This window comes from Stegostoma tigrinum, chromosome 2 (assembly GCF_030684315.1).
Source record: "Stegostoma tigrinum isolate sSteTig4 chromosome 2, sSteTig4.hap1, whole genome shotgun sequence".
Lineage (NCBI taxonomy): Eukaryota > Metazoa > Chordata > Chondrichthyes > Orectolobiformes > Stegostomatidae > Stegostoma > Stegostoma tigrinum.
In genome coordinates this window covers 11302620-11326883 of record NC_081355.1, presented here as the reverse complement: position 1 = coordinate 11326883, position 24264 = coordinate 11302620, and the positions used below count along the sequence as shown (strand labels likewise).

General features: G+C 41.2%; 1 protein-coding gene across 17 annotated transcripts in view; it reads left to right on the top strand.

Moving 5' to 3' along the window:
* fars2 (phenylalanyl-tRNA synthetase 2, mitochondrial) overlaps nt 1-24264 on the top strand; it is a 380692-nt gene that overhangs the window by 112583 nt on the left and 243845 nt on the right. For all 17 annotated transcript variants that reach the window (XM_048520868.2, XM_059652273.1, XM_059652271.1 and 14 more), the window contains one exon: nt 15397-15528. In XM_048520868.2, coding sequence (XP_048376825.1) covers nt 15397-15528 — 132 coding nt within the window. The remainder of the gene's footprint in view (nt 1-15396; nt 15529-24264) is intronic.

The following is a 24264-nucleotide window of genomic DNA, read 5'->3' as shown; positions in this document are numbered from 1 at the left end:
TTTAGTGTTCGTAATACCACTAAGTATCAAAGAGTAATGATTAGATTGTCTCTTCTTGGCAATTGTCTTTACCTGGCACTTGTGTAGTGTAATGACATGGAGACAGACAGCTGAACCAAATCTTCGGATTGTTAGTCCTAGGATACTAACCTGAGGAACTCCTGCAGAGATGTCCTGGAGCTGAGAAGACTGACCTTCAACATTCACAACCATCTTCCTAGATACCGGCTATCACTCCAACTACCAGAGAGTAAGATAAGTGAGGGGATATGGTAACGTCGGTGGGGTGTATGTAGCAGGAGGGTGTGAAGAGTTAGTGCCAGGTGAGTGAGCGATATGGTGAAGATGTGGGATGCCAGTTTGGGGGGATTGGGTGGCAGATGGATGAGGGGATAGAACATAGAACATTACAGCGCAGTGCAAGTCCTTCGGCCCTCGATGTTGTGCCAACCTGTGAAAGCGACCTGAAGCACATCTAACCTACACTATTCCAAATAGGGTGCCAGGTGGTGGGGGTACAGCTGTGGGGGTTAGAATGACAGTTAAGTGGGTGAGAGATTAGGGTACATTGGGCAGTTCACGTCAGGGGATCAGTGTGGAGGTGGATCCAGTTAGGGGGAGAGATGATAAAACCAGAGTTTAAAATGTTGGTTAGACAGAGTCCAGGCTAATACTTTTCTGGTGAGTGTTATTCCAACTGTGAACCATCAACTCCATCATGACTGATTTTATGTTCTCCGTAACATATGCCCAATTAAGTTCTTATCTACACATTATCCTCAATGTGTAGCCATCATCTGTATCCTAGTTCTATTTAGTCTCAAGCATCCCTGCAAGACCCTACTTGATAATAACAGGCTCTGCTTAATTTAAAAAAATAATGTATATAATAATGAGAAATTAAGCAAAAATTACAAATGGCCACTTATTGAGTAAAATAACAACATACTATATTTCTTTTTTATAGTGTATATTTATGTTCCAAATATCGCTTGTCCAGTATTTCATGTAGTTTCTTGGAGCTTGCTCCTCTCTTTGTAAAGCAATCAGATAACTGACTCCTTCTATCCATCTATTTAAATTTGAGGAATTCTCCATTCTCCCGTATTAGTTTTAAAAATGCAATACCAGTCCTCGGTCATTTTCATCATTTACATATTCCATTGAATGTACATATTGCCATAATGATTTATGACATATAGCATTGAATGTTGGTGTTGCTGCTGAATTATTTTTAATTTTGAAATGTTTTCATCAAGAAAAATGCCATGTGTGCTGCCTCAAAAAGAGCAAAACATTTTGCTGCTCTGATACTTTTTACTATTTTTCTGATTCTTTCAGTTTCCCAAGCTAAAGGCCAAAATTTATTTCTCTCTCCCAAAAGAAAAATTCTAAACTTTCTTGTACATGAGAGCCCATCAAAGAGATTTGCATAAGAACATCACTAAAAACAAAAAGTGTAATGTTCCTGGCATCAAAGAGCTGCAAATGCTAGAGAATCCAAGATAACAAAGTGTGAAGCTGGATGAACACAGCAGGCCAAGCAGCACCATGGGAGCACAAAAGCTGATGTTTCGGGTCTAGACACTTCATCAGAGAGGGGGATGGGGAGAGGGTTCTGGAATAAATAGGGAGAGAAGGAGAGGCAGACTGACGATGGATAGCGGAGAACATAGGTGGAGAGGAGAGTATAGGTGGGGAAGTAGGGAGGGAATAGGTCAGTCCGGGGAGGACAAACAGGTCAAGGAGGCAGAATGAGGTTAGTAGATGGGAAATGGAGGTGCAGCCTGAGGTGGGAGGAGGGGATAAGCGAGAGGAAGAACAGGCTAGGGAGGCGAGGATGACTGTGTCTCCCGCATTTCCCGCAACACATCCCTCAACCCCCCCCCCCCCCCCCCCCCCCCCCCCCCCGCCACCAATAACTGCCCAAAGAGAATCCCTCCAGTCTTCACTTACTACCCCACCAACCTCCGGATACAACGCATCATCCTCCGACACTTCTGCCATCTACAATCCGACCCCAACACCCAACATAATTTTCCATCCCCACTCTTGTCTGCCTTCCGAAGAGACCACTCTCTCCGCGACTCCCTTGTCCACACCGCACTCCCCTCCAACCCCACCACACCTGGCACCTTCCCCTGCAGCCACAGGAAGTGCTACACTTGTCCCCACACCTCCTCCCTCACCCCCATCCCAGGCCCCAAGATGACTTTCCACATTAAGCGAGGTTCACCTGCACATCTGCCAGTGTGGTATACTGAATCCATTGTACCCGGTGTGGTTCCCTCTACATCGGGGAAACCAAGCGGAGGCTTGGGGACCGCTTTGCAGAATACCTCCGCTCAGTTCGTAATAAACATCTGCACCTCCCAGTCGCGAACCATTTTAACTCCCCCTCCCATTCTTTCGGCGACATGTCCATCATGGGCCTCCTGCAGTGCCACAATGATGCCACCCGAAGGTTGCAGGAACAGCAACTCATATTCTGCTTCTGCAGCCCAATGGCATCAATGTGGACTTCACCAGCTTCAAAATCTCCCCTCCCCCCATGGCATCCCAATACCAGCCCAGCTCATCCCCGCCTCCCTAACCTGTTCTTCCTCTCACCTATCCCCTCCTCCCACCTCAAGCCGCACCTCTATTTCCCACCTACTAACCCCATCCCGCCTCCTTGACCTGTCCGTCCTCCCCGGACTGACCTATCCCCTCCCTACTTCCCCACCTATACTCTCCTCTCCACCTATCTTCTCCTCTATCCATCTTCGGTCTGCTTCCCCCTCTCTCCCTATTTATTTCAGAACCCACTCCCCATCCCTCTCTCTGATGTGAAGGGTCTAGGCCCGAAACGTCAGTTTTTGTGCTCCTAAGATGCTGCTTGGCCTGCTGTGTTCATCCAGCTTCACACTTTATCTCATGTTCCTGGCATTCCCCTTCATGGAAATTTCAACACACAACATTTCAGTTTTACCTTTTTCAATGTCTTGTTTGCCCAAATAATATCTTCCATCTTGGGATTTTTCATAGATGTACTCAACTGTGAGGGCTAGGTACTGGCATCTTGCCTTGTTTGGGTACTCAGCCAATTCAACTGCCCAATTAGAATTCACAGTTCCCCCATTTCTGTTTTTGAAGTCACTGCATCATTTTCGGACTAACTGCAGTGGGCCTAAAATTATCCAAATATGATTGCCAATGCAATGCAGTAGTTTCCTGGAGAAAAGACCATGACTATTCACCCTTTATGACGCTTCAGGGAAAATAGCCCCTGCCTATTCAACCTTTTCTGATAGCTGAAACCCTCCATCCTTGTAAATCTTTTCTGAACCATTTCAAATTTCACAACATTCTTCCTGTGGTAGAGAGACCAAAATTGCTATTTTCTAATGCAATGCACTTCAAAGCCCCATAATCCTGACTTCCGCTTTGGATTCTGTTTTAAGCAACATTGCTTATATAACAATGTTTCCAAATTCAATGCTCCAACTCGATACAAAATCAACTGTGTGAATCATAAAAATGCCTGAAAACTGTTCCTTAGTGATACATGTAAATAATGACAATGTCTTCTTTTAAGAGGAGACAGCCTAATGTTAATAGATTGGACCTTACTGAGAAGTAGCAAAATCCTGAAGCATCTCTTAGGCTATGTAAGCACTTATTTAATTTCCAGAGTGTCCCCACTGTGTTTTGCACCTGTTTAAAAGGTGGGGGGTTACTTCGTTTTGAGCTGGATACCTGCAAATTTACAACTTCAAGAACAATTGATATAAATCCCCTAGCGTTTGTTGGTGAAACCAAAATAACTTTCAGAATTGCTTTTCCTGATATAGCTGAATTTACTTTTATGTCTTGGACACCAGTTTTTCTTCAAAACAGTGTCAGCATCCTGGCTTTAGCCTTAGAAGCTTCATCAGGAAATATCTTTTCCGTACTTATCAAACTTATGCGAAAGAACTGCTGTCCCTTATTTGGCATATCTGTGAACACCCAAAATTCTCTTTAGTTTTGGAGTTCTCTCTGTTAGGCAGCTTTTATAAATATGCCTTCAAATTTGTAGCCCGTAATTTTCCCAAGCAGATGGCCTGCTGCTCACTGATGGCATTCGTGAAATATTTCATTTTCATTGACCTGGTGAAACCACGTACTCTATCAAACTTGTGTCACTTCCTGGGCTGTTACTGTTTGATCTCCCCCCTCCTATTGATGGGATTCCTTTCAGCAGTTTGTGATCTCTTTCTAAGGACGTGTTCACTTCCAGAGTCGTTGTGTGAACTAACAGTTTTCTTGCCTTCCATTTTAGTATGTTCTCAATCTGTGAGCCTAACCTCTTGCCCCTTATCCAGTACACTCAATCAGTTGTTGGATTTGTCTTTCTTTGCTCTATATTTGTCCACGGACTGATAAATATTTGTCTTGAGTACCCAGTATTGGTAGCTGTCTTGTAGGATTGATGGTCACGTTTTGATCATCAGGACTGATTTGACTATCATCTTACAAACTGTCAATTGTAACAGTTTAATCCTCATCATTGTGCAACATTCAGATTTAGATTTATTTAATATTGTCACTTGCGCATAGACACAGTGCAAAGTGGATAATGTGACCATGTTCTGCGTCATCTTGTAGTATAGAATAAATTAATATTTAATTGATATTACCAAAATTTAAAAGGCTTCAAAAGTTCACCTTCCCTCTCCCTAGACTTCAATTTCTCTGTTCCTCTAGTCACTGCTGCCCAACATCATTAGTATACGGTTCTGAGAAGTATCAGGTCTTTGTTACTTTCTGTTTCTCCTTTCAGAATTTGCAAATTTGTAGCCATATCAACTTTGGTTCCCATGCTATACAAATGTTATTTTTCTGTAACCTTCTCCAGGCCTCTGAGTGCTTTAAGTTTAACTGTTTTGTAATAAACAATGGCAGACTGATTGGAAACTACTTTCAATGTCCTTCCGTTATTCAATGACCTTCATCCAAATTCTTTCTGAGACTATAACTTTATGCAAGTCTTTTATCAGAGTGCATTCCATTCAAATGTTCAAAAAAGTAGAGCTATTTGTAGTTGCTTCCCAAGCTGGGTGCTAGTCGACTCTAGTCAATTAATAGAACTTTAGAATTTCTGCCAAAAAATAACTGTCCTCCAATCATCTGCAAGATTTTCACTATGTCTGCCCTTGCAGATAATAATTTGCAACTTAGCTAATAATACACAATTTTAGGAACCACTTTGGCTATTACTGTGTGTTTGCTTTCATACACACCATTGCTAAAAGAGATTCCTTCTACCATGTTTATACCCATTTGTTCATATCTGTACATGTATCTCTCTAAATCCATCAGTAGTAAATTCCCCTCCATTACCAGTGAGAATTTTTTCTGATGAAATTTTAATTTGTAGTCCAATTCACATTCATATTTTTCATTTCATAATCAACATTATTTACTTTACTGCATATCATTATTGACTAATTAAATCTAGTAAAATCAACATTTCTCTTCTGGCTGTCTGTTCTTTCATGGGATGTAAATGTCATTGGTTACCTGGTATTTATTGCTCATCCTGAGTTGCTCTTGAAGGTGGTACTGACCTGCCTTCTTAAACCAATGCAGATTTTTTGGTGTAGGTGCGATCCTGTCAGAGAGAATGTTCCAGGTTTTTGATTTTCTGGGAGGGGAGGTAGTGGCCTAATGGTAATATTGCTGGACTGTTAATCCAGACAGCCAGAGATTGGGGGCCCGGGTTCAAATTCCACCATGGCAGATGGTGAAATTTGAATTCGGTAAAATATCTGGAATTGTGAATCTAATGATGACCGTGAATCCATTTGTCAATTGTCCGAAAAACCCATCTGGTTCACAAATGTCCTTATAGGAAGGAAACTGCCATCCTTACCTGGTGTGGCCTACATGTGACTCCAGACCCACAGCAATGTGGCTGATTCTGAACTGTCCTCTAGACCATTAGGGATGGGCAATTAATACTGCCTAGCCAGCAAAGTCCTCATCCCGTTAATGAATTTTTAAAAAAATTCAGTGACATAGAAGGAACAACAATATATTTCCATGTCAAAATGTTGAGTGGCTTGGCGGGGAACTCGCAGTCTTCTCACATATCTGCTGCGCTCGTCAGTATTAGTCGGCATGAGTTTGGAAGGTATTGTCTGAGAAGCCTTGGTGATCTTATGCGGAAAGAGCATCTTGTAGGTGGTATGCAGTGTTGTTGCTGCTGTGCATTGGTAATGGAACGTCTTACTGCATTTCGACATAAACTGCTTTAGTAGCTGAGGAGTCACAAAGTGTACTGAATATTGAGCACTCATCAGTGAACATCCCAGTTCTGATCTTTTAATGGTGGGAAGGTCTTTCATGAAACAGATGAAGGTAGTTGAGCCTTGGACACACTTTCAAATTCATTGCCACTACCTTATTAAAATTGTTAAAGATTTATGAAGAGCTCTGATGTTGTTGCTCTGTTTTTGTTTTATAAATCTCACATCTATCATGTCTCTCTTACAAGTGCTATATTCTTTGCACTTTATTCCTGCATACTATGCTAAAATCTTTAACCTTTGCTGGATGGACAAATTGCTTATGGAGTTAACAAAATTAATTTGTTGTCATCCAAATTTCTGCCCCCAGTGTCAATAACACTTCTTTAATTAATGGTAATGTTCTATTCATGTCACCCTTAACAAAACTGCCCCTTGTCTTTCCCTAGCTTTCTTGTCCTCTGAAATGTCAGGTATCTTTGAACAGTCAGGTCCTAGCCTTTGCCGTATTCAACCCATGTCTCTATAATGACTGTCAGATCACACATATCTATCTCTGTTTGATGTGACAATTCGTCCATTATGTTACAAATATGCATTCAATTACAGAGCCACTGGTTGTGTCTTTTTACTATTTCGTAATCTCTAGCCATATCTGGTGCTTCATTCTTATGTTTGTCTGTTCCCACCACAATCTGATTATCATTACATTTATTGCTACATAGTTGTCTTACTTTGTCCTCATTCTCCCCCTTCTCACACGCAATCCCTCAGTTTGGCTGCTTAATTTAAAGCCCTTTCGACTTGCCAGACATCCCAACTTCAGAGCTTCCACTTTGTCTTAGTGTCCTATAATCTGACATTGTTTGAGCTGAGATTACTCATTGAGCATCTAAAAGCTGTCTGTGGTAGAGAATTTCAAACATTTACAGCCCCTTCCAATGTAAGAATGGGCTGGAAGGTGGATTTGAAGCCAAGATGAGTTCAGCCGTTATATCAAATGGTAGTTCTGGCTCAAGGTGTTGAATTACCTACTGCTCCTAGTTCTTAATGTTCTTGAGTGTTTTTCAATGAAGAAATTGTTTTCATTTTTAAAACTACTAAATTCTGTAACCTGAGACAGTGATTCCTAGTTCTAGACTCTGAAGCCAGGGAAAGCATTCACGCAACACCTGTTGTATCAAACCTAAAAACTTGTAAATGTTTCAGTGGTATCACTCACATGCATGTAACAGTGGAGGTTATCAGCCCAGCATGGACAATCAGTTCTCATAGGAAAATCTTCAAATCCTGGAAATTAGTCTTTATTGCATTCCTTTGAAGACTAATATATTCTTCTTTATGCAAAGTAAAAGAAATTGTATACAGTATTTTAGTGTATTCACATCAAGACCCTATAGATTTACAGTAAGGTTTCTTTCCTACTAATTAGGAAAGCATATTAACTTTGTGTGCTTCAACAAAGTTATTTCCGGATTCAAAAACAATTTGCATTTTTATTGTGGCTTAAGAATATTAAAAAAATGTGTGAAGCAGTAGGCTATTCAGCTCCTCAAACCTGCTTGCCATTCAACAAGGTCATGGCTGACTTGCTGTAGGCCTCAACTTCTCTTTTTCGTGCCTGCTCACATATCATTCCACTCCCTGATAATTCAAAACTCTATTTAAAGTGATCTGGCCTCCACAACTCTTGGGGAAAGAGAATTCCAGACATTTATTCCAGCTATGGCATCACAACCCAAAGCAGTTGTAACAAGACATTCATATTTTCAAATGCTACACCCCAATATTAAAGGCCAAAATACTTTAATGTAATGAAATATCTTAGGATGTTTCACTGGGATATTATAAAAGAAGTGGAAGGGCATCCATTTAAACTAACTCCTTTTGCAACCTCTTTGCCAGCAAATGCCAATCCATTCCACTCTCTTCCTTCACCTAACTCATTACAAATAGATTATAAATAGCTTAGGCCCAAGCAATGATCTTTACAGTATCCTGCTACTCCTCTTGCCAACCCAAAAATATTGTTGTAAGTTAGGGTTTTAAGAAGCTGGTTCAGCGGAGAAAAGAAGCCAGGGTTGGCACATGAGTGTGAGGCTGTACTTTATGTATCCCAGTTAACAGCTAAATTGGTTATGTAGCGAGCTTTCAAGCTTGAATTCTTTGGATTTAAGAGATTATAGATAAAGAGCCATACAGGAATATCAGGGTGCTAGAAAAAGAGAGTAGAAGCTTTAATAGGGGGATGAGCACATCAGCAGCAGAGGTGAGAGTACGATTGTTATTTGCAAAAATTATGTGCTAGTAATGGAGTGCCAAAAATTAGAAAGTTGTAATTTTGTAATTGCTGTTCTAAATTGTTTGGGATAGAGATTTTACACAGAGAGGCACAGAACATGAAATGAAGGGGAATCTAAGATAATGGGAACTGCAGATGCTGGAGAATTCCAAGATAATAAAATGTGAGGCTGGATGAACACAGCAGGCCAAGCAGCATCTCAGGAGCACAAAAGCTGACGTTTCGGGCCTAGACCCTTCATCAGAGAGGGGGATGAGGAGAGGGAACTGGAATAAATAGGGAGAGAGGGGGAGGCGGACCGAAGATGGAGAGTAAAGAAGATAGGTGGAGAGAGTATAGGTGGGGAGGTAGGGAGGGGATAGGTCAGTCCAGGGAAGACGGACAGGTCAAGGAGGTGGGATGAGGTTAGGAGGTAGATGGGGGTGCGGCTTGGGGTGGGAGGAAGGGATGGGTGAGAGGAAGAACCGGTTAGGGAGGCAGAGACAGGTTGGACTGGTTTTGGGATGCAGTGGGTGGGGGGGAAGAGCTGGGCTGGTTGTGTGGTGCACTGGGGGGAGGGGACAAACTGAGCTGGTTTAGGGGTGCAGTAGGGGAAGGGGAGATTTTGAAACTGGTGAAGTCCACATTGATACCATATGGCTGCAGGGTTCCTAGGCGGAATATGAGTTGCTGTTCCTGCAACATTCGGGTGGCATCATTGTGGCAGTGCAGGAGGCCCATGATGGACATGTCATCTAGAGAATGGGAGGGGGAGTGGAAATGGTTTGCGACTGGGAGGTGCAGTTGTTTGTTGCGAACTGAGCGGAGGTGTTCTGCAAAGCGGTCCCCAAGCCTCCGCTTGGTTTCCCTAATGTAGAGGAAGCCGCACCGGGTACACTGGATGCAGTATACCACATTGGCAGATGTGCAGGTGAACCTCTGCTGAATGTGGAATGTCATCTTGGGGCCTGGGATAGGGGTGAGGGAGGAGGTGTGGGGGCAAGTCATTTACAATCCGACCCCACCACCCAAGACATTTTTCCATCCCCACCCCTGTCTGCTTTCCGGAGAGACCACTCTCTCCGTGACTCCCTTGTTCGCTCCACACTGCCCTCCAACCCCACCACACCCGGCACCTTCCCCTGCAACCGCAGGAAATGCTACACTTGCCCCCACACCTCCTCCCTCACCCCTATCCCAGGCCCCAAGATGACTTTCCACATTAAGCAGAGGTTCACCTGCACATCTGCCAATGTGGTATACTGCATCCACTGTACCTGGTCTGGCTTCCTCTACATTGGGGAAACCAAGCGGAGGCTTGGGGACTGCTTTGCAGAACACCTCCGCTCGGTTCGCAATAAACAACTGCACCTCCCAGTCGCAAACCATTTCCAAAAATCCCCCTCCCATTCTTTGATGACATGTCCATCATGGGCCTCCTGCAGTGCCACAATGATGCCACCCAAAGGTTGCAGGAACAGCACCTCATATTCCGCTTGGGAACCCTGCAGCCCAATGGTATCAATGTCGACTTCACCAGCTTCAAAATCTCCCCTTCCCAAAACCAGCCCACTTCGCCCCCTCCCCCCACTGCACCACACAACCAGCCCAGCTCTTCCCCTCCACCCACTGCATCCCAAAACCAGTCCAACCTGTCTCTGCCTCCCTAACCTGTTCTTCCTCTCACCCGTCCCTTCCTCCCACCCAAGCCGCACCTCCATCTCCTACCTACTAATCTCCATCCCACCTCCTTGACCTGTCTGTCTTCCCTGGACTGACCTATCCCCTCCCTACCTCCCCACCTATACTCTCCTCTCCACCTATCTTCTTTTCTCTCCATCTTCGGTCCGCCTCCCCCTCTCTCCCTATTTATTCCAGAACCCTCATCCCATCCCCCTCTCTGATGAAGGGTCTAGGCGCGAAACGTCAGCTTTTGTGCTCCTGAGATGCTGCTTGGCCTGCTGTGTTCATCCAGCCTCACATTTTATTGTCTTATAAGTTATAACCAGATACTGCAGCCAGTAATGAAGCAATTGTGCTCACTGCTGACCACAAAGAAAACTGCACTGACACATTCAGCAACCTCTGTGAAGAGAACTCAACATCCCTTGACGTGCAATTGATGTAAATTGCTTAATGCGTTGTTTAATATAAATTTACAGTAGTAATATCATTTAAGCAGTCCAAGCAGCCAGTCAGTTTGAAGAATTCTCCTGGATATCCAGTCATAAAATTAAAATCACTTATAATTTAATTATCTTCTAAAAAATTTCCAGAAATGAAATAAAAAGTGTGGAATTAAGGAAAAAGCTAAAAAATGAACAAACTAAAGAAACCACTTTTTAAAATATAGTATTTAAGCATTTAACAATATTCTACAAACACAAATTTATTTCTTTCAGGCCAAAGGGATATTGCAGATGCTGAAAGCTATCTGTATTAATACGGAGAGCCCAGTTCTTTTCAGAAAGAAAGAATATGTACGTGCACTGCACCTGTTTGAAGCCAACAAAATAGGTGACAGACATTTACAGGTTCCTTTTGAGGATGAGAGAAATTTTTAGAGTCAATCTGCCTTGTTTAAAATTTAAACAAAGTCAGGCAGTTACCTGTCAGTCAGTATTAATGGGTGAATTTTCCATGGCAATGGCAATCCCACTGCCAATTAGAGTCCACTTCCAATCAACTAGCACTCTCTTCTCTCGCAGTGTAAATGTTGGTTTCTCCTTGAATTGCTATTCTTGCAAATTGCCCTAATGCATGCAAGATGAAAAGTTCTGACAAAATGTGTCTTTTCCAGCATCACTCAATTTCTATACTACCAAATAACTAAAATCCACAGTATTTGTGCTCATGCATTAAAACTACAGTTCTGAGAAACACTCAGCAAAGAACAAAAAAAAAAGCCAATGGTTTGTGAAATTCCAAATAAAAAAGGCAACTTCTGGGCTATCATAGTCTAGGAACCTGCACCCTGAGACTGTTAGTCCATCATCATATTTAAAGTACCAAACTGTGCATTTAAATCTGATTGTTGCTTGTCCATCTTTGAAAGTGTTTGGTCAGTGATATGATTGCTAATCCTTTAATGTTTCCCACCTGACACATTGAATCCCTATAGTGTGGAAGCAGGGCATTTGGCCCATCAAGTCTACACTGACCAAGAGAATTCCACCTAGACCCATCCCTCTACCCTATCCCTGTACCCTTGCATTTCCCATGGCTAATGCAACTAGCCTGCATATTATGAGCAACTTAGCATGGCTAATCCACCAAACCTGCACATCTTTGGACTATGGGAGGAAATGCACGCAGACTCAGAGAATATGTGAACTCCACAGAGAGGCTGCGTTCAAACCCAGGTCCCTGGCGCTGCAAGGCAGCAGTACTAAACACTAAGCCACCGTGTTGCCCTAAATTGTATTTGTAGGCATGCTTTACCTGTGAGGGAAACCTTGGAAAGTCTACAGATGTAATTTTTCAAGAGTTTCCGGTGATAAGATTCTTCTTAAAGCTTTGCACTTTATTGACATAGTTGTCATTGAAGCCCTGTATGATATACCCTTTTCTTGCTGGGAATATTATTTCTGTTTCCAATAGTGAAAGATTGAGACTGAAAATCAGAATTTGTTTTTTGTTCTTCTTCACAAAAGAATATTGTTACATTCTTTGACCTGAATAGAAGTCGTAGAGAGGGAATCTATATTTTTAAATCTGGTTGGTATGTTTTGAGACTGACTTTGCCCCAGACGTTAAGCTAAGTCCTCGTTGAAGGATGTGAAGGGATAGATCTGCAGTGATTTGTATGATGTGGAGCACAAACGTTAGCCCACACAATGAGATTTGAGAGAACAGCCATGGCTGACCACTCAGCACAGCTGGGGTTTTGATGTACAGAGAAAATCTGCGAGTAGCAATCTTAGAATAAGGAAACTTAAATCTTTAGCAGATGCAGGAGCACAAGGATGTGAAGGACAGGTGATGGTTCAATTCTGCTGGGAAGCCAGGACATAGGAGAAAATGCTTAAGGAACAGTTGCCAGTTCAGTAAAGCTGAAGTGATTGTCTGCTCCATAAAACTAAATAACTACGGCACAGAAGTAATGTGCAGTTTGACTACTCGGTGCAACTAGAGAGTTGGAATCATGCACGTCATTAGCTGGGGTGCAGCCTTGTAAGCCCAGACAACATCTAGGAGGTTGTGGGAAGTGGGCAGTTATTGAAACATTCTGAACTTGCATTTGATACCTCAAAACTCCTGCTGGCAGAAGAAACGAGGGCCTCCATACTAGGTTGGAGCTACTGAAAGGAAATCAGAGACCAAGTCATTGATGGTGAGGAGCAGAAATTCTTCATGAGAAAGACAGAGTTTGAGGATTTTTCTTTGTAGCTCACAGTGATCATTGAAGTCTAGGTAGCTGCTGAGAAAATTTTTGGGATCTGTCTTGATTGTGCCTGTTATTTGGTGTGTATTTTGTGTTTGTGGTTTGTAATCACGTTTAATTCTTTGAGGAAGTCTTGAGACGGGTTGACGAGGGTCGAGCAGTGGATGTGGTGTATGTGGACTTCAGCAAGGCATTTGATAAGGTTCCCCATGGCAGGCTCATTCATAAAGTCAGGAGGTATGGGATACAGGGTGATTTGACTGTCTGGATTCAGAATTGGTTGGCTGACAGGAGGCAGAGAGTGGTTGTAGATGGTAAGTATTCTGCCTGGAGGTCAGTGCTGTGTGGTGTCCCACAGGGCTCTGTTCTTGGGCCTCTGCTCTTTGTAGTTTTTATAAATGTCTTGGATGAGGAGGTTGAGGGGTGGGTTAGCATGTTTGCTGATGACACAAAGGATGGAGGTGCTGTTGATAGTATCGAGGGCTATTGCAGGCTGCAGCAAGACATTGACAGAATGCAGAGCTGGGCTGAGAAATGGCAGATGGAGTTCAACCTGGATAAATGCGAAGTGATGCATTTTGGAAGGTCGAACTTAAATGCTGAATGTAGGATTAAAGGCAGGATTCTCGGCAGTGTGGAGGAACAGCGGGATCTTGGTGTTCAAGTGTATAGCTCCCTCAAAGTTGCCACTCAGGTGGATAAGGTTGTTAAGAAAGCATATGGTGTTTTGGCTTTCATTAACAGGGGGATCAGGATGAAGAGCCGCGAGGTTATGCTGCAGCTCTACAAAACCCTGGTGAGACCACACTTGGAATATTGTGCCCAGTTTTATTCGCCCTATTATAGGAAAGATGTGGAGGCTTTGGAGAGGGTGCAAAGGAGGTTTACCAGGATGCTGCCTGGACTGGAGGGCTTGTCTTATGAGGAGAGGTTGACTGAGCTCAGACTTTTCTCTCTAGAGAGAAGGAGGAAGAGAGGTGACTTGATCGAGGTGTACAAGGTAATGAGAGGCATGGATAGAGTCGATAGCCAGAGACTTTTCCCCAGGGCAGGATTGACTGCCACGAGGGGTCATAGTTTTAAGGTGTTAGGAGGAGGGTATAGAGGAGACGTCAGAGGGAGGTTCTTCACCCAGAGAGTTGTGAGTGCATGGAATAGATTGCCAGTGGTAGTCGTGGAAGCAGAGTCATTAGTGACGTTTAAGCGACTGCTGGGCATGCACATGGACAGCAGTGAATTGAGGGGAATGTAGGTTAGGTTATTTTGTTTTTGGATTAGGATTATTCCACGGCACAACATCGTGGGCCAAAGGGCCTGTACTGTGCTGTACTTTTCTATGTTCTATAATTAATTCTGGATGTTAGAGTATACAATGGATGATATTTTGCTCTCTTTGATTGTTGCATGGTTAAAAATATCCTGCTTGTTTAAGACCATGTAATATTGTGCCTTTTTTCTTTTCATAACGAACTTTGACTTTAAATCTTGCTTACTTCTTCACAATTGAAATCTAATAAATAAACAATTTTAACGGTTCATGGCTAATGTCACATGATTTTTCTAATTGCTCTGTAAAGTACTACAGTAATGCATGTATATTTGGCTGGAACAATTGGTCATCCACCTCTTATCAATGAAATGAATAACATTATATCAAAGAACACAATTATTCTTTTATTCTTTCAAACCTTTAGAAAGTAAATTAAACTTATCTGAAACCTTTTTCCCATGAATTTACAAAAGAGTAAAAAATAATATTAACAAACAATGTATACAGATCTGTGACTTCACTTGTCTACGGTACAGCCACTGAGCAAAGGCCAAAATAGGACCACAAGAGCCTTAATGCATGTGAATAGTTATCTATTTTCTCAATGCAATATTTCATGAAGTCCAAAACACTGAACTATTATCAAATTCAGAAGATTAAAGAAGTACAGCTATAATTCAAGACAGAAGCTTGTCAGACACACAATTCCTTGTTTTATCAATATTTTTGGCTGAAATTACAGAATAATTTTTTGTTCTAAAATGAGAGGCGTGTAATGAGTGTTGTGATCAACAGTGCTTGAATTTAGAAATCAATTTTTCCAAATCCGACGTGAAGCCTTCGTCTACTTTCTGATTTTCAGAAGTTACTAGTTTTCTGCCTGTTAAGCTGTTCAATAGGACTCCCTGCTTTCCAATGATCTTGACTCATTTTCCTTAAATGCCAGTTGACTGAGTGGTTTTGACAAGTGATTGATTTGGAGGGGGCCTGAACTGCAGAAAGCACCATTCACATTGAAAAAGACATAGCGGTTTTTTTTTACTCTGGTTTAGAGATTTATTGCTGCCACAAAACTATTGTAAATGACTTGTTTGCTATTTATTTTCCTGGAATTCAGTAACTGGTTTCATTACCTGAAGAGCCAAGTTTTGCGGGAGTTCCTAATGTTGTCATATTTGCCTTGTGACAGGTCTAGAAATTAGATGGGTGGATTGCTATTTCCCATTTACGCATCCTTCCTTTGAAATGGAGATCAAGTTCCAAGGAGAGTGGATGGAGGTCCTTGGCTGTGGGATCACGGAGCAGCGGCTGGTAGACTCGGGTAATTAAGTAGTGCAGAGCAACTGACCTTGAAGCCGCCTTTTGTTTATGATTTAATAAACTCTATCATTCATGTAAAGTCTGTAATTTAAAATTATTTGATAGCTTTTGCCAAAAAAGTTAATTGATCATAAAAGCAGTACTTTGTATAAAAGCTGTTGTAGCAGTTCCATTGACAGGGTGGTTAGCTGGATTGAATAGATAGTGTAGCTCTGACTAGTGCCAAGAGCATGGGGTTCAATTCATGACCCAGCTAAGGTAAATTCTGGGCCACTATTCCCACCTCCTATCTATTGTAAAATTCATGACTCCTTGCTGAGATTAATCACTAAGCATCTGCCTATGGGTGGAGAACTCAAGAAGAAGTAGTTGTATATAATATTTGTGATGTTGATACAGGAAATACTGGACAAAATATTTGTGTAGCAATTAGATAAATTCTCTATGCTCCATCAGACTTACTATAATTAAAAGTTTTGGCTTCTTTTTTCGTTGTTGTGTAGAGAACTTTTCATACCCGCCATATGTTTATTATAGGGCCTACTTCTTTAACAGTTGATGTTGAAGTAACATAAGCCAAATTCTACCGTATTAAACATGAACCAATTATGAGTGGCACACAATGCATGGAAGTCTTCAAATATTCAGCTGGCATGGATGATTTTTAACGTTGTTTAAAGACAAAACAATTTATTTAAGGAGATGATTTATTTTGAAGAGCAAAAATTTATCTTGATGCTAGGAAGGGCGATACTTTCGTGCTTTTAACATTAAGCTTGACCTAAATTCAATTACAGAAGTGGGTCTCTCTTTAGCCAGTGTTGTAGCTTATCATGATAATCGTTGTACCATTTCATGTGAGAGAGCTCCATGTGTTCCTTGGGCCATTCCGAAATGCAAGTCACTAATGCACAGCCTCATGACCAAAACCATGCAAAAAAAGAGACCTGAATCCTTATCCCATGAACCATCTCCACATTCATGCTATGAATTGTTAGAAATGCAAGCAATAGCAAAGCTTTTTTTAAAAGCAAGATTTATGTTACTGTTATAATGTAACAACTACAGGGTTAGATTTTCAATACTCATGAGGAGAAAAATAGAAGAGGAACCTGACACAAAGCTGAACATGAGACAAAAGTTTTCTGGTTTGATACCAGATATGACCTCACTGATTAGATTAGATTCTCTACAGTGTGGAAACAGGCCCTTCGGCCAACAAGCCCACACTTACCCTTGGAGCATTCCACCCAAACACATCCCCCTATAACCCACACACCCCTGAACACTATGGGTAATTTAGCATGGCCGGTCCACCTAGCCTGCGCATCTTCGGACTGTGGGAGGAAACTGGAGCACCGAGAGGAAACCCATGCAGACATGGGGAGAATGTGCAAACTCCACACAGACAGTTGCTGGAGGATGGAATCGAACCCGGGTCCCTGGCACTGTGAGGCTGCAGTGCTAATCACTGAGCCACTCTGCTGCCCCCATGTTTCATCAAAAGCAACACCATTCTTCCCATTGAGACTAGTTAAGTTTTTGCAACGGCAAGCAAAATTTGGGTGGGTAGGATAAATAGATAGTTCATGGGTTAGTTTCTCCTGGTTAATTGGATTGCAGAAAAAAATTGAGAACCACTGAATAATAGCGTCAACAAAATACAGAGTGTAGTTCCTTTTGGTTTTGCCTGGAAGATCTATTGTTATCATCCCAACTGCTGTTGCCACGACAGGTCAGATCTCTGAATGAAATCTGGCTTGATAGATTGTATTTTATCTCTTGTAATTTGATGTGGCAATCTTTCACTGAAACAGAAACACTGAAAGCTGCAGATTTGATTGAACAATAAAACACAGACGAGAAACAAAATAAATAAAATAAAACAAACTAAGCTATCTAAATATTATAAACTTTGAAATCTTTCAAAACACCTAGCAAAATAGAGCCCCATAAACTCCCTAACACCATCACTTTATTTATTAAAAAGATGGACTTTTTTTGATGCCCAATTCTTAAGTACTATCTTCCCTCTGTTCCTGTCCTGTTAGCTGCAAAGAATTTTTCTTGAATCCTCACACGACTGAGATCTTTAGACTTTGAGTTTTGAGTAACTGATGCAGATTGTTAAATACAAATCCTGGCCTAGAAGTTTTCACAAGTTGAACCTTGTACACTGAGACAACTTATCCCCTTAACTGCTCTGATCAAACTCCTTTCTCTGGGAGAAACTATTCTTACATCCTTTCAGACAGGTCTCCTTAAAATTGATTTCAGTAGCTTTTAACTAAATTTTAAAAGTCTTTTCTTCTGCTAAATGATTTTTAATTATCAAACCACTTTACAAAAAAAGACAAACATCCATTTGCCACAGTTTGAGACCCAAGCTCTTAACTCTAATAACGTGTCATATAGCAAATAGCTTTCATCACACTACCTTAAACTTACTTTCACAAAAATGTCCTTTATATCTATTAATTTAGATCTGTGGTCACATGCCTGCTAGGAATTTGATTGAGATAACGTAAGCTAATTTTATTTAATAACTGTTGGCAACAGAGAAAGCTGATTTTCATCTATTGAAAGAGGGAGCACTGTCACCAAAATCTTGGGATTGAATATCACATGGATCTTGGAATGCATCATCTGCTGGTGGTTTTGGGAGTGGGTATGCAGGAAGCTTAAATGTGATGAAGGAACGAAGGGGCTGCAGGGTGGGGCATCAAGACAAATGTCGGGGTGGTATAATGGAGATTTCAGTGGGAAGGAGTAAAAGGAGAAGCTTGCAAGCAGGAGAAGGAAGCGGTCTGTGATGGAGTAAATCTATTAAAGAGCAGAAGAAGGAGGAGTATGTAAGGAGTGGGCAAAGAGGCAGCTGTAACGTGGAGGAGAAGGTGGCTACAAAAACAGTTTTAAACCTGTCAACAAAGGAATACTCAACAGAAAGATTTAAAATCACTGAGGTAATGACTACCTTGAAATTTAATGTGAATCTCTTGCTTAATGTCAGGAGCTACCACATGGGGAAAATTGTAGTCAATGCTAGTATTATGAACCATGTGCCAATTGTTAAATTTCAATTGGGAATTGAGATTTGAAATGCAATAAATAGGGTAATAACTGCCCAGTTAAAATGTTCCAGCAGTGAAAATATGTTAAGTGTGATGACACCAGTCTGTAGAATGTGTGTTTAGTATGATGGTTATTTTTTATTTAGAAGTGTTTGTTAGTTACTTTGAAAAGAAAGATTTGTTAATTTATTACTCTTGTCTTGTGTTGATTTAAAGACTATGGTGTATAGGAAATTAATACTTTCCTTGTATGCAATTTACCTTGATGCATTGAACTTGATGCCGTTCTTGAGGGCATTGACCAATTCTTCTAATTCTAATTTTCTGTAAGTCTAAATGCCTCACATGGCAATTCAATACAGTATTGTTATTACATGACAGTATCACTCCATAAATGAGTTACTGTAAATGAACAAGGAATCTCTGAAAGCCAAAATGTAGCCCCTGAAAATCAAAAAGAAATCTTCAAGAAAATCTCAAGTACATCCCTTTGACGAAGGAACAGTGTTATCATCCCAAATAATGGTGGCAATACCGGAGAAAACTCGTCTTGATACACCTCATTTTTCATTTTTGCAATTTATTTGTTTACTGTAGTAGTCAGTGTACTTTCAATCAAAGAACTTAAATTTGTTACAAAAGAACAAAAATATAAAGTAAAACATTATGTGAATTTGGAAAGACCTTAGTGTAAACAGCGCAAAGAAAAGTTAAATCCTTTTTCTGTGCAAAATTGTTCACAAGTACTCATGCCACTTCTATCCGCACTCTTCAATTTCTTCTGAAAACAGAAAATGCTGGAAATCACAGCAGGTTAGGTACAGCATCCATGTAACTCTTACATTCACATCCAAATCACTTATAAAAAGCAGTGGACCCAGCACCGATGACCTCAGCGGGAGTATTCTGTACAGTTGTGTACCTGTGATGGTGCCCATGTGTGGTGTGGTGACTTCTGAATTTTTCAGTGTACTCATTTGAGTACATGTGACAATAAAATTAGTACAATTCAGTTCAATCTTTCCTATAATATGCCACACACAACTGTACAGAATACTCACGCTGAGGTCATCGGTGCTGGGTCCACTGCTTTTTATATTTTATATAAGTGATTTGGATGTGAATGTAAGAGTTATAGTTAGTTCGTTTGCAGATGACACCAAAATTGGTGGTGTAATGGACAGCGAAGGTTACCTCAAGGTACAATGGAATCTTCATCAGATGGGTCAATGGGCTGAGCACTGACAGATGGAGTTTAATTTTAGATAAATGTGAGGTGTTGCCTTTTAGTAGGGCAAATCAGGGCAGGACCTGTGCAGTTAATGGTAAGGTTCTGGGGCGTTTTGCTGAACAGAGACCTTGGAGCGCATGTTCGTAGTTCCTTGAAAGTGGCACCACAGGTAGGCAGGATAGTGAAGAAGGTGTTTGGTATGCTTGCCTTTATTGGTCAGTGCATTGAGTATAGGAGTTGGGAGATCACGGTATGGCTATTCAGGACATTGGTTAGGCTACTTTTGGAATACTGCACGCAGTTCTGGTCTCCCTGTTATAGGAAAGATGTTAAACTTGAAAGGATTCAGAAAAGATTTACAAGGATGTTGCCAAGGTTGGAGGGTTTGAGCTATAACAAAAAGCTGAATAGGTTGGGGCTATTTTCCCTGGAGTGTTGGAGGCTGAGGGTTATCCTCATAAAGATTTAAATATCATGATGGGCATGGATAGGGTGAATTGTAAAGAACTTTTCCCCAGGGTAGGGAAAGAAGTAAAGGGGACCTAAGAGACAGCTTTTTCATTCTGTGTACAGAATGAGCTACCAGAGGAAGTGGTGAAGGCTGCTACAATATTTCAAAGGCATGTAAATGGGTATATGAATAGGAATAGAGGGATATGGGACAAATGCTGGCAAATGGGATTAAGTTAATTTAGTATAGCTGGTTGGCGTGGACAAGTTGGACCAAAGGGTCTGTTTCCGCGCTGTACATCTTTACGACTATATGACTATAACATCATCTCCTTCCTCTTGTACTTATGCCCCTATTAATAAAGCCGACAACATTGCATACTTTACTAACTGCTTTCTGCACCTGTCTTGCCATCTTCAGTGCTCTGTGCTTTTATACACCCAGATCACTGCTGTTGTGGCCCCTTTAGAACTGTGCCTCTATTTTATATTGTCTTTCAATGTTCTTCCACCAGAGTGCATCGCCTCACATTTTTCTCCATTGAACCTTATCTACCACCTACCCTCTCACTCCAACCAACTTTAAAAAAAATTAAACCTTTATTTTAAAGTATCCATTTAGAGTTCCACACTGTCATCCTCACTGTTTACAATTAGTAAGCTTAGTGTTGTCTGCAAATTTTGAAATTGTCCCCTGCACACCAAGTTCCAAGTTATTAAAATACATCAGGCAAAGCAAGAGAGCCAATACCAACCCTTGGGGAACTTCAGGAGGAATGTTTGCCTAGCCCAAAAACAACCATTGATCATTATTCTCCGTTTCCTATCACTCAGCCAAGTTTGTATTAATGTTGGTACTGTCCCTTCTTTACCCTGACCTATAACTTTCCTCACAAGTCTGTTCTGTGGCGTTGTGTCAAACACCTTCCAGAAATCGCTGTTCTGGATAAATCACCACAAATTACCTTTAATTCAGCTACTTATTAAGAAATCTCATAGATAATCAAGTACTAAAACAATGATTTAAAGTTTATTGCATGTAGCAACCAAAATAAGACCCTTGAAGTAAGCAAGTTAAGTCTCACAACCCAACTTGCTTATTACCCGATTAATGATGGAATCTGGCCAGGATTCCATCTACAGCATTCTGTCACTGGAAGTGTCCAGAGTTCGACCCTTATGCAAAGTTGTTCTGTGGAGTTTTGCTTATGGTGGAGTTCTGATATTTGATTCTTGTACAATTTCTCTCTTTCAAGTTTGTGGTGTGGCATTACTGATGATCCAATGGATTCTTTCATCCCAACATTAATTGCTTTCCCCGAGACCTCAAGTCTGTAGTTTGCCTTCTTATCAGGAGTACCTTCTCTGGACCTTGTTAGCTGTTTGTTTTAAACATAGCTTTTCCTGCTATTAACTTCTTTACTTCAGCACACTCCTTCTGCAGCCGGAATTAATTGCCTGTTTGTCATGACGCAACAACTTAACAAGCAGTTGTTATCTCCACTCTCTTCCAGGAAACAGATTGTTTCTGTTTCTATTTCTTCAGCTCCTTTTCAGGGTTGACCAATTCACATGTTACATTCTATCCCTTTTATAACTGTCTATTGTTTATTCCAGAAGGTTATTGGCGCTGCTTTTCATATGTAATAGTTTGTCTTTTGTTGATTCTTTCAACCCATGAACAGTTATTATAGTTCTGAATATCACAGTAGCATTTCAACAGTGAGCTAACAAGAACTGCAGATGCTGGAGCCAGAGATAACACAGTGTGGAGCTGTAGGAACACAGCAGGCCTGGCAGCATCAGACGAACAGGAAAGCTGATGTTTCCTCAACGTTCCTTTTATGTTACTTTTCAAAAAGCTCCAGCAAGTTTGTTAACTATACTTTTCCTTTTAGAAATCCATGCTAGCTATTATTAATCAACTCGCCTTCTTCCATGGTGCCAACTAATTCTATCCCAAGTCATTGTTTCTAGAAGTTTTTCCACAACCAACGTTAAACTCAGTGGTCTGTAGTTGCTGGGATTATTGTTATAACTATTCTTGAACAAGGTCATAATGTATGCAATTCTCCAGATTTCTGGCACCTTCCACGAGCCCAGGGAAGATGGAAAGATTATCACCAGTGCTCCTGCAATTTCTACCCTCACTTTCTTCAAAGCCCTTTTGATGTATCTTGGATGACAATTGGTCCGAGTGCCTTGCCAACTATAAATGCCACAATGTATCCAAGACCTCTTCCTTATTAATTTTGAATTCCTTTCAACTTAGAGTTTCTTCTCTCACCATTGCCAGAGTAGCATTCGCCTCTTTTGTTAATGCAGATGCAAAGCATACCTTAACCTAATCAGCCACACAGCACCTCCCCCTGCACCCCGATCCCCATAACCTTCACGTCTAAATCCCTTTTTAGTGTCTAATCATCCCTACTACTCCTATAACTGCTCACTTGCTGCTTATTTGCCTGTGGAAGAGTTTGAGATTTCAATTCATATTAGCTGCTATTCTTTTCTCTTTGCTTCACTTGTTTGCTTTTTCACCTGTCTAAACCTTCCTGTAACCCTCGTAGTTCTCAAAGTCACATGTTTTGTTCGAAATGCTGTTTAGACCCACTCTAAGAAGTGATTTTCTTACCCTTAAAAAAGGTTCACTTTCACGCAAAAGAAAACAGTCATTTAACTATACTTCAGAATCCAAGTTGTCAAGTAGTATATGTTCTGTAATATACCTTCACCAACACAAGTTTAGGAAAGCATAGCTGGTTGCATAACATGATTGATTAAGTTGTACACAATTGCCAGACAAATCAATGATTGTAAAGTGCATCATACTAAAGCATAAGCTTTTGATGGGTTTTATAAATGGAAGCATAGGTTCTAAATTGAAGAAGTTTTGCTGAACCTATTTAGAGCAACTCAACTGTACTTTGACCATGGTCTCCATTCTGGGCACCAAAGAATATAAAGGCTTCGTAGAGATTCAGAAGGGATTTCCTGGAACAGCTCCGGAGATGAGAGATTACAGAGAAGTTAGGGTTGCTCAGTCAAGAAGTCTGAGGAGATTTGAATGGGTTGTGTAAAACTATGAATGGTTTAGATGAAATAAGTAGAAACTGTTTACAATGACTGGAAAAATCAATAATCTGATGGCCCAGATTTAACTCAATTTAAGTCGATTAACAAAAGAATCAAGGGGCATTGGCGGAAGCTTTTTACAGAAAGAATGGTTAGGATTTCGAATGCTCTCTCTCCCAGTTTCAAATTAATGTTCAAAAGGCACCTAGATAAAGAAGACAAAAGGGGTATAATTAGGGTAGGCAATGGAATTATCACTGGACAGTAAATCCAGAGACCCAACTAATGTTCTGGGGAGAGAGAGAGATAATGGGAACTGCAGATGCTGGAGATTCCAAGATAATAAAATGTGAGGCTGGATGAACACAGCAGGCCAAGCAGCATCTCAGGAGCACAAAAGCTGACGTTTCGGGCCTAGACCCAATGTTCTGGGGACCTGGGTTCGAATCCTACCATGGCAGATGGTGGAATTTGAATTCAGTTAAGATCTGGAATTAAGTGTCTAAATGATGACCATGTCAATTGTTGGGGAAGAAAAACCCCCACTGTTTCACTCATATCCTTGAGGGAAAGAAACAGCTATCCTTACCTGGTCTGGCCTATGTGTGACTCCAGACCCTCAGCAATGCGATTGACTCTTGACTCTTAACTACCCTCTGGGCAATTAGGTATCAGCAATAAATGGTGGCTTAGCTGGCAATGCTGACATTCCTGTGGATGCATTAAAGAAAGAGTTAGGGGTTGGTGACTGACTGACTGACTGGATTTCACAAAAAAGAAATAAATCAGATTGGATAGGTTGAGTGACCTCCTATATGGACCTAAATCACTTTGCAGAGAGGCTTGGCAGAAGCTGTCATGGGTTAAAATAGGAAGGAGGGATAAGGGGCCCAGAAATGGAGAAGTACAT